Here is an 11,736-nt window from a genome sequence, read left to right on the forward strand (position 1 = left end):
ATCCCACTAAATGGATGTCTTTGTTGCCCTTGCGGAGGTAGCTCATCACACCACGATGCTGTCCAGTCATTACAGACGCGTTGTCTGACGAGAAAGCCACACACTGTTCAACATCTAATCCACCTTGTTTAAGGGACGCCTTGAGGGCCGATGCGATGTTCTCACCAGTCGCTTCATTTACGACTGGCATGTCAAGGAATGAAGTTGTGATCAGGCCAGTCTCTTCATCCACATGAGTGATAAGTACTGGGAAGAACTTATCTTCTTCGTCGCTACTCCCATCAGTTGCCAAGCTGTACGGTGCCTTCTTCAAACCCACAGCCTTTTTCAGTCCGTCAACCGAGTGGCTTGCCACACTGTACGCTATATGTGTTGCTTTGGTACGTCCACATGCATATTGCCGGGCAATTTCACTATCCGGAAACATCCGAGACACCAGCTTTGAGTAGTGATCATTCAGGGCGAGTGGTAAATTGTGCTCGATCACCATTCCTTGGAATAACAGTTCGGCATTAATCACAGCAGTTGACTGGTTCTTCTTAACAAACATATTCATGACAGATAAAGTAGTACCCTTGACTGCCATCGCATTACTTTTGTGTTTTTCGGGGGCTATGTGTTTGACTACATCGTTATGTCCGCCATGGCAAATCGAGACGTCGGACCTACACAATTCGCAGAATGCGTGCTTCTCTCCTCTCCGTGATACCTTGATGAACGGGTGACCTGCTGTCCACTTGGCTTTAAATACATTGTCCCACCGCTTGGTGGGCTTCTTCTTCTCGGGAAGTTCCATATCACAACCATCAAAACCTGTCGCTGTGTGTCGCTGTCGGTGTGTTGCTGTCAGTGTGTCGCTGTCAGTGTGTCATGTGAATAAACAACACTTAACTGGGGCGCCAAAACCAAACACTAATCACGTGACGAGCAAATCCAATTTCATTGGATAGGAGCCAAAGTCGAGCAGCTTGTCAGTGCGCCAAGGGGCATTTTAAAAAAAAAAATAATTTGGGAAGATTGAAATCGGTAGGGAAAGCCAGCTAAATCGGTAGGTGGTAGAAACATGTCAAAAGCGGTAGACTACCGCCCAAATCGGTAGGGTTGGCAGGTATGGAGTACCCCCTGCACCCCGAAAGACCTCAGTCTCCTCAGCAGAAAGAGTCTGCTCTGTCCATTCTTGTACAGAGCAGCAGAATTATCAGTCCAGTCCAGTTTATTGTTCAGGTGAACACCCAGGTATTTGTAAGATTCCACAATCTCAATGTCCGCTCCCTGGATGTTCACTGGTGTCGGGGGGAGTGTTGGCGCCGTCTGAAGTCCATCACCAGTTCCAGAGCAGAGGGATGATGCCTACGAGACACTGTTGAGCCGTGAAACGGAGAGGGCAGAGATTCAGATCCGTCTGGCAGAAGAACAAATACAGCTGTGCCGGCTTCAGCAAACTGAAACCTCACTAAGAATTCAGCTCCTCAAAGCACGCCTGGATGATCCAGCTGCCTTTGAATGAATGTTTTTTTGTTGTTACCCTAGTGAGAGTATTTTTTAAAATTACAATTCCATTCTGATTTAATGTCCTTTATGTATTTAAAAATATAATTAAACATTATAGATGTCTCTGCAATGTGGTCTCTTGTCTTCCTTGTATTATTTTTCATATCCACTAGATGGCGATCGGTAGGATTAAAGCACTGATATTCAGGATCTAGTAATCTTGAAAAGTCGTAATCTGGATCAGGGTGATCCTATCCTGAATTGCTTTGAACTACAGGGACAAAATCTGGCCGATTTGTGGATCCTGGATCACAAAAAATGGGATTTCAAAATCTGGTCGGATCTGATTGAGATTAAAGTTTTGAACTCCTGGCCGTGTGCAAAAGCTACAATCCCAAAGTTTCCTTTTAGAGGGAGTTTCTTGTACACACATTCAGATATTTTACTTAAGTAAAAGTTCTTAAACTACACAGTAAAAATACTCTCTCTGATACAAGTATATGTCCTGCATTAGAAACGTTACTTAAGTAAAAGTAAGTGAGTATATCAGCAAAATGTATAGTATTTAAACATAAAAGTGTATGCAAAGAAAAAAAGAAACATACCAAATATATAATATTGTTCAAAACAAATAAGTAAATTAACTTAATGTTCATGCCAAATACTTACTAATCTCTAAACTGGGTAGCTGATTAACAGATTTAGCTGTTCTCAGTTATTTTTAACTTCATCCGACTGCTTTGGCCATGCTTCAGTATTATTGCTTCAGCTTCTTTTTTAATGAAAGATATTTCTATACTTCTCCCCTGCTCAGTCAGCCATTCTGCTACCCTCAACGCCCTAAATGTTGGGATTCCCTTCAGACTTTACACACAGGCCTGCTCAATCACCTCATTATGCAGTAATGTGCTCCACCTGTGTGTGGTTATATCTGCTGAGCAGGACCCTCCCTCATCCTCAACAAATTCATTTAAAAAGTGCAAAAACCAGGGACCTTCACCAGTCTCCCAACTCTTGCCATGGGTTGTTCAGCTGGATTGGGGTTTGTAGTTTTGTTTTTTATCTATATATTTTAAATTAAGGTTTATTTTTCTTTATACATTTAAAATGTATTCAATCTTTTTCAGGTGGTTCATTCTCCTTGTAGCAGTTGTTAACATTGAGGCACAAAATAAGCACCCAATAAGTATGTTTTTGTCCTTTTGATATATTTTTCAACACACTTGTGTGCTGCTATCTAATATAAATCTTTAATCCCAGAAATCAACTCTAAATGCCTTGGAAACTTGCTGCGTGTGGATGTCAGTGGACTTGGAGGAAGTTTTCTTGAAGTGTCCGCTGTCATAAGTAAGCTGACATTTCAAATGTGTTGCTTTTTCTTAACTTAATCTCATTTTTTTTAATTCGAACTTTTCTTGTTCGTTTCCTCAGATAACTCTTCAATCATCCTCATGCCAAGTCTATCTTCTCAGTGTGGCTTCACCATCAAGAAAGACCACAGGGGAAACGCTGTGATCTATGCCTCCGTCCAAAACTGTTTTGCTCAAAATGTGGTAAAAACGACTGAATGCTAGTTTGTGACGCAGCACCAAATATTGCTTTTGACATGGCAATTAATTTTGAGACTTGTTTCCATGTGTTTTTAGGATGATAAAGCATTCACAACAAAACTAGGTCTGCGGCTACAATCTGACAATGTGGTTGAAGACGAGTTTCACCTGGTGGAAGAAACTTGCTACTACTCTCCCTGGGCCTCCCGGGAAATTATCTGTAAACCCAACTACATGGAGGTAAGTGAACGCAGCATGGCATGTTCCCGTCTATATGATTAGTGGCTTGATGCCTCGTATGAGTGTCAAGGCCGGTACATTGCATGTCACTGCAGAGATTGATTATCACTTATGGAGTGGCCTCATTTCTAGGTGTCTGTGAAAAAAGCAGCTCCAAATGAATATAACCTGCCTGCATACTCCGACTCGGATCCCCGAAAAGCTGCTGAGGTACAGTAAGACTGGCTCATTTTGCCTTTTTTTTCTTTTCTTATTCTAGAAACATCTTGTATGTAATGTCTTGATATTTGCCTCACAGCAACCCATGGACGCAAGCTTCAGAATCAACACAGTGGTGTTCTTCACTCCTGAGGAGAGGGTCATGCAGGTGGACGAAGCCCAGAGAAATGGTTATGGGATCTCAAGCACTCCTACCAGGCTGTTGCTGCGAAGCCCAAATCCTTCACGTGAAACATACACCAAGGATGTAAGTGGACTGCAGTTCACTGAGATTCAAACAACTCTCACTTGATATCTTTCCCCTCAGGCAGACTTGTTAAATCATTTGCAGCCCATTAGGTACTTGCTTACACTTGCAGCCATAGATAAAATAATGTAATCAGACAGCCTTTCAAATGCATTACTTTGTCTGGAATCCAGTTGGCACTCTTAAATCAGTGAGTTCTTATTTATAACCCCCCCATATTTTTACGAGGGAAATTATTATGTTACCACAGTATGCATTTACATCCACATGTTGTGTAATCTCCCCCCGCAGGTAGCAGGTGTGCCGATGACTGTGCTCAGCACCTTGATTATATTTGAGAAGACGAAGCTGACTACTCAACTTTATGCACGAGCCGCTTGTCCTCAAGCTCAGGGTAATGTAAAGAGACTCTCTGATGTCATGTCTTCTAGTGTTTTTCACTCGGAATTTGGGGCACTTTCTACTGTCAGGAATTAAAAAAACACATCTGCCAGTATTATTTCTGATTCCAGCTTTTTTTAAATATCAAACTTTTCTAAAAATGGAGCCAAAAATATCTTCCCCACCAGAACTTGTATCCAGGAAGAAGTGCTTTATTTTTTTTTTAAATGACACTTTAAGGATTTGTTACTGTATGTGGCTGTAAAACTGCTACATTCATAATTTGAATTCTCCTTTTTCAGATTGTTTAAATAAAATACGAATGATTAACTATTTGTTCAGTCAAAATGTTTTGAGGATTTCACTATTTCCGAAACGTTAGCCCTTTTCCTTAAATCTTTCCATGTTAGACCTTTCTTTAAGTGTATTTATTAGCTTTTTTTTGGTGTACAGGTGGGGTTTTCTTTACTGAAACCTCAATCCGCTGGTTCCTGCCGAGGCGCATTGACCCTCTGATTTACTCGAAACACTTCAGACTGTTGGAGATGAACATGGGCGTCGATGGAAGGAAGCTCGAAGCTACAGAGATTTCGGCCAGAAACTATTCCCTGACTCTCGATGACCTTTACGTCATTGTTGAAATCCCTATTGGGGCTGCTGGTTGCCAGATCAAGGTTAGATAAAACAATTGAGTCCATACATTGACGAGGTCGTTTTAGTCATGTATGCAGCTATGCAAAAAAAACATCTAAAATACTACAAAAGGGCAAAATGTAGATGTTTATATTTCTTGGATCTAAAGAATTTCTCACAACAGTGGAGAAATCAGCGTAGTTAAATGGTACATTCAAGTCATTTTAGACTTTAGAGACACAGTTTAACAAGCAATCACACTTTGTTGTTTCATGGAAAATAACACTACTGAAATCCTGTTGGTATGTACAAAACAAATGTAAACAGATCGTGTGAGTATGTTTGACTGTTGCAACATCTAGTGCTTCATTGCCAGACAAATTTCCCTTTTTCTTTAAATCTGTAGATGATGATGTTATTCAGGAAAGGCCTTACTCAGGATGTTTGTTTATGCAGAGTCATGTCCAGGATGGTCAGTACTTCACTTCTTATATGATTGAGCTGATGCTCGAGTTGCTCTGGACTGAAGACGACACTAATGAGGACACGAGATACAAAGTCTTCCTCCCCGTCGAGACCCCCCCTGCAGCTTCAACCTCCACAAGTCATTGACGGTGAGTCATATTATCTTGGTACTCATGTTACTTTTTTACATAAATTGCAACCTGCCTTAATTTCTTCATTTTTGACCTACAGCCACTGTTCCCAAGGAGATGATGTTTAAGGCGTTGATTGGGCCGGTGGGCTTTGATGTAACACTAAAGAACATCAGCTCCCCCTCTGAGGTTTTGTCCTTGGCCGACTGCATTGCCAGAGGCTTTAAAGTCTTTGAACAAATGTCCCCTAACGGCTTCTCAAAGGTCTATACTGTTGAAGTGCCCTTCACGGACCGTGTCGTAGGACAAAGGGTGAGCCTTACACTCAACGTGGGAAATGAAATGCATTTTTTATTTAATTTTGTCAGCTAATAACTATCTGTTTCTCCCAACAGAAAGAAATGGGAGTTACAATTTACAATCTTCATCTGACCTTTGGCTTCCTGGTCCTGCCAAAGCATGCTCCATTTACTGCCACTGCTTATCTGAGAGCTAAACTAGAAGACATAGGTCTGTACCCATGGATAAGAGGAATTCATAACAAAACGAGCACAGATGTTTCAAAGTATTTTCCTCCCTCTGCAGATCTTCCCTCTGTCTCAGGTAGCTGTGATGATAAGAATTTCCATGTCCTCGTGAAATACGGGACCAAAGGATTAAACTTTCAGACCATAATGGGAAAACGAATGCTGACCTTGAGCCTGGCTCAGCAGTACGGCTTAATGGGCAACGACACACATTTCAGTTTGATTGTACCATCTTCTGCAGCTGATGCTACGGTCGAGGTATGACTCTTAACCAAAGTTTTAAATGTGCAGGGATTTATCAACATTTGTCACGATTATAGTCCTCTTTAAATCAATGTATTGTTTCTGAAAACTTCTCAGGCTGTTGAGGAGTCATCCATCAAGAGCAGACTGGATGTGACTCTGAGATATCCGAAGACCAACAAACATATCAAAGACTTCTCCTTGACTTGCAACTTCGTCACAAAGCTGATCGGTTTGTTAAAGAGAATACGTTTTCTTATGTAGGCTTGAATCTCCAATGCATACAAATGTCTGATCGTCTTTTTCAGGGTGTTTCCCTAATGGGACCATCACGGCTCTGGCTATAACCATGGAGTCTGTTCCCAGTCTGAACCCCCGACGGCTCACCCTCAGAAACCCCGCCTGTGGCCCCACATACAGCAACGACCAGTACGCTTATTTTGTCTTCACTGCAAACACCTGTGGGACGACCAGAAAGGTAAAGCATGCTGCTGAACAGCTTGCTGATTGCGGTAGGTTTAAAACTGAGAAATGATTTTCCATTTGTCTTTTCTTAGTTTTTGCCCAATATGATGGTGTATGAGAATGAAATCTCCATCACAGATGAACTTGAATTGAGAAAGCTGTCACAGTTGAAGGAGCCGGAGTTTGTGTGAGTATCTCGAGACTTGGAATCACCAAGCTGAAGGTTGGATGATTAATTTATTATCAAAGCTGTTGCTTGAAAAATGACATGGAAGATTAATTAACAAAAAGTGCTTCCAGTTTTCTAAATGTCAGCTTTTTAATGCTTTCTGTTTGTCTTAACATGATAAACTTCAGGTCATTGGGTTTTAGACTTTTGGTCAGAAAAGAGAAATTCTCAGCTTGGACATTATTAAAAGAAATCTGGGTTTTGCAGCCGTAAACATTCATGTTCACCATTATGTAAACTGACAGTCTGACGCCAAATTTAAAAACAAATACAGAGACTTTGTAGGCTAACCATGTGACAAAAGTTAGAACTTTAAAGACTCTTAAATGGTATTTTCCTTATCAGAAGTCAACTGGTACGCCATAAATCCTTCTATGGTGCAATCCCAGATGTTAACGGTGCCAATTGGTAACAATTGAACAGTTCTAAGTGTTCCCACGTAAGAGTTTTCTTCTTTCAGGCTTCAGGTGTTCTGTTACTATGACATCAACACAAACCAGGCTATGGGCTTCAACACCCGACCTCGCAGGAGTGAACCGTACACTGACGATGCAAGAGGCGAGATGCAGGTTGAAATGAGAGTTGCTTTGGGTAAAGAAAGTTCTTCATGCCTTGTGTGGTTTGTTTTTGTCTTGCATGCTTGCTAAGGATTAGATTCATTTTTTTGAGTATTTGGAAACTCTCCCAAAGCTAGAAACAGGGGGAAATAAGAGTTCTTTCGATCATGTCAACACGTTGAAAAAGCTTAATGCAAAGAGATAGGATAACACTTTCTATCAAAATGCAGGATTTTGGGTAACTTGGACAGTTCATATGAATCTAGTTGCTTTAAGTAATTGGAATGGTTTTTTTCATAAAGTTAATCTTTAAACCAATGAACTGAGTTGGCACCTGGGATGTTGACTATGTAAATCCAAGTTAAACTCTTCTGCGTTATGCACCTTAATGTTCTGTGTACAGGCCGTTTCTATTCCTGTCTAATTCGGGTCAACATGTTCTGCTTCACTTCAGACGACTCCTACAGTGTGTTTCAGCGCGTTGAGGACGATCCCATCACAAAGTACCAACAACAGCCGCTGTATTTCGAGGTGGAACTGATGGGATCTTACAACCCTAAAGTATCTCTTGAGCTGGCGTACTGCTGGGTGACGTTGGAGGAGGACAAGACGTCCCTCCCTCGATGGGACCTCATCGTTAATGGGTAACTTGTATATATTTCTTTATTTATTTTTTGTCCCAATTAACTGTTTGTCAAACTGAACAAAAGGGATGGTTTAAAATCATAGGGTGCTCATTTTGCAGACTTTTGGACATCTTTACCCAAATAAAATAACTTTTTTTTTTTTCTCCCTCAGTTGTGCAAACTCAAGGGACCCGCACCCAGTGATCTTCCACTCTGTTTTGCCTAAGGGCAGAGTTCATTATCCTTCCAACTTCAAGCGGTTTGAGGTCCCGATGTTTGCCTTCGCCGAAGACAAGGATAACTTGAACCGCCAGGTACTATCAGTCATAAGAATAAATAGTCTTTTTATTTTTAGATGCTTCATGGTGCGTTCACACCGGACGCGCTGTTTGGGGGTGGCGCAATTACATGTAAAGTCAATGCAGAGACGCGGACAGACGCAAATTCGCTCCGACAGCGAGCATGAAGCGGTGGGCGCGATTTAACGGTGCCGCGTCAAACGCGAGAGTTCAATTTTTTTCAACTCGAGTGTCAAATTCACGTGACGCGTTCTCGCAGAAGCCAATCAGCGGTGAGGATCTCAGCCTGACGTTCAACCAGAAAACATTAGCAGTTAGCACACAGAGCTCACAGCTCCTCATATCTGTTCAGAAACTGGACAAAAGTTAAACGAGTACAAACCACAGACTGTCTGTGTCATGGCGAATACAGTCGCTGGTTTATTTATGTCTGTAGGCTCATTGTTATGAGTGTGGAATGAGCATATACAACGTTAGCTTAGCCTGGTCGACCTGATCTTCATTCAACAAGCATTTAAAAAGGTTTTTCGCCTGCCGTCTTGTCTGCAGACTTGTCAAGCATTAATTTATGGTTTTTACCAACCGGTATCAGTATGTTGTTACTTCGGCATCATTTAGAAACGTGTATTACAATTTTAATCACGGTAAAATATGTTCATTTTGTTGTAGTTGTAGCTCCCGAGCCAGCGCGTCTTGTTTGAATGATGAGAGTAAACGCAGCCGCGGTGAAACTCGAGCGCTTCGAGCGATGTGAATATTAGCATCGCGTCCGGTGGTGAACGCAGCATCAGAGTTTGGAAAACAAAAGTACGCTGTCTATAACAAACCCTTAAATCTGTTCATATCTTGTAGGTCTTTGTCCACTGTGAGGTGGTAATCTGTGATGTTAGAAATCCAGTGGATGCAGCTTGTAATGTGCAGTGTTCAGACCAGGACAACACGATGAAGGGTATGCTCTCATACATGCTGATTTCATTATCCAGTAATGTACAATAAGGTTTACATGTGTTTGCTCAAATTATAAAATGGGACAATGACTTTTGAATAAAGTGGCTAAGATATATATTTTTCTTTTTTCTCCCACAGGTCAAAATCGTGACGTTTCAGATGACCCTGGTTTCAAACACGTAACTTCAGGACCAATCATTATAATGAGCTCCTAAACAAAGTCCTAATAAAATATTTTTAAATAATTCACACTTGTAGTATTTTCTTGGGAATATTGGAGTTTTTTTTAATCTATAGTTGTGTTTTCTATGGTTATGGGGAGGTCCAAACTAATTTTCCGTTCCAAATCACATATATTTAAATGTATTATGTACTGTACAGCAACTGCCTGTGTGTACGGTTTCATGCAATAGGCATACAATACGGACATACTGCTTCATCATAACATTGCACCTTGAACTTTAGTCTCCTGAGGCTTGAAAATACCTTTCCAAAAGTGTGCCATATTTTAGTATTCATATTGTTGAAACTCAAAATATGCCTAATTTATGCATTTGTTGGAGACTGCCTGGAGTGAGCATTTAGTTAAAAAAAATATATATCTTTCTGACATTCATGTTAAACAACTTTTAAATCTGATTCATTCTTTTAGAAATATTAAACATTGTTCCGACCTTGGTAAAGAGGCCTTCTTCAGATTTTAACATTAAGGTGTATGATCTCAAAGCTAGAGTGGAGGACAGCTTGAAATTCGCCTTCATATATTTTTTTTAAACCTGCCATAATTCCCAAACACTACACTCCTGAGACTTAATTTGTCATGACAAACGTAGGAAAACATCTCTAAGCTTGAAAAATAAATTAAACCAAATGCCTCTTGAGGGCATGAAGTGACAAAAACGTTCATGTCTCCATTAAAGCCAATTGTAAATTCAAGCTGATCTTTACTCACAGCATTAGCCGCACACCTTTAGTTAATCTGCCAAAAAGGCCACATTAACCCGAAAGTACACAAAAAGCACACTTCAGATGCTCAACTTCCTTCAGATGCTTCACACGTTGAAATTTCACCAATATCTGTTACGGTTCAACAAAACGTTCACATGTAAGAGGTTTATCTCTCATTCAGAACAATGAAAAGGCTCTCCTCTCACTGATTACTGCACATCACCATGGAAACCTTTGATCTCTGGACACGTCGTTAGCTCAAATATAAACACCTGTGTCATGGAACACGATGTCATAACTCCAACTGACATGCTCAGAGCAGCAGACTTCAGATAATGGTTAATGGTCCAGCCTTCATGTCTATGTGCCATTAGTGAGTTTTCCTCAAAAGCTGTTGCCATGGCAATGCATCCCTCGCCGTAAAACACGATATTGCTATAACTCCTATGAAAATGGTCAAAAAGTGCTCAAGGCAAGTTTATTTATATAGCACCTTTCAACACAAGGCAATTCAAAGTGCTTTACAAAAATGGTAGACATTAAGAAAATGGCATTTAAAATCAGTCATTAAAAATAAAAGATAATAAAATAAACATTAAAAGAAAAAATACATGGATAAAGTTACAGTGCAGTTTAAGATATGAATAGTTTAATTAAAAGCAGCGGCAAAAAGAAAAGTCTTCAGCCTGGATTTAAAAGTAGTAAGAGTTGCAGCAGACCTGCAGGTTTCTGGGAGTTTGTTCCAGATATTTGGAGCATAATAACTGAACGCTGCTTTACCATGTTTAGTTCTGACTCTGGGGACAGAAAGCTGACCAGTCCCTGAAGACCTGAGAGTTCTGGATGGTTCATAATTTAGCAGTAGGTCAGACATGTATTTTGGGCCTAAAACCATTCAAAGCTTTATAAACCAGCAACAATATTTTGAAATCTATTCTTTGACACACAGGAAGCCAGTGTAAGGACTTCAGAACAGGAGTGATGTGATCCACTTTCTTAGTGTTAGTGAGGACTCGAGCAGCGGCGTTCTGAATTAGCTGCAGCTTTCTAATAGATTTTTTAGTGAGACCTGTAAAGACACCATTACAGTAGTCCAGTCTACTGAAGATAAAAGCATGGACAAGTTTTTCCAAATCCTGCTGTGACATTAGTCTTTTAATCCTGGATATATTCTTTAGGTGATAGTAGGCTGATTTAGTAACTGTTTTAATGTGACTGTTGAAACTCAGGTCAGAGTCCATGACTACACCTAGATTTCTGGCTTTATCTGTTGTTTTGAACATTGCAGACTGAAGCTCAGCGCTAACTTTTATACGTTCTGCCTTGGCTCCAAAAACCATTACCTCAGTTTTATCTTTGTTTAATTGGGAGAAAGTTCTGACACATCCAGTCATTGATTTGTTCAATGCACTTACTCAGTGTTTGAATTGGAGCATAGTCTCCTGGTGAAATTGTTACGTAAATGTGTGTGTCATCCGCATAGCTATGGTAACTTATTTTGTTGTTTTTCATTATCTGAGCCAGTGGTAGCATGTAG

The 11,736-nt window shown here is 40.5% G+C and overlaps 1 protein-coding gene across 1 annotated transcript; it reads left to right on the forward strand.

Annotated features, from left to right (window-relative positions):
• Positions 1–2,439: 2,439 nt before the first annotated feature.
• LOC117486890 lies at positions 2,440–9,502 on the forward strand. The gene is given in 22 exon segments (XM_034135477.1): positions 2,440–2,533; positions 2,619–2,677; positions 2,752–2,838; positions 2,923–3,044; positions 3,138–3,281; positions 3,414–3,491; positions 3,580–3,747; positions 4,039–4,141; positions 4,582–4,802; positions 5,218–5,340; positions 5,342–5,375; positions 5,458–5,669; positions 5,753–5,867; positions 5,943–6,142; positions 6,245–6,359; positions 6,436–6,605; positions 6,685–6,779; positions 7,282–7,412; positions 7,833–8,022; positions 8,177–8,318; positions 9,156–9,252; positions 9,390–9,502. Coding segments are annotated over 22 exon segments (2,706 nt in total). The 5' UTR covers positions 2,440–2,510; the 3' UTR covers positions 9,467–9,502.
• The last annotated feature ends 2,234 nt before the right edge of the window (positions 9,503–11,736 follow it).

This window comes from Trematomus bernacchii, unplaced genomic scaffold (assembly GCF_902827165.1).
Source record: "Trematomus bernacchii unplaced genomic scaffold, fTreBer1.1, whole genome shotgun sequence".
Classification (NCBI taxonomy): Eukaryota; Metazoa; Chordata; class Actinopteri; order Perciformes; family Nototheniidae; genus Trematomus; species Trematomus bernacchii.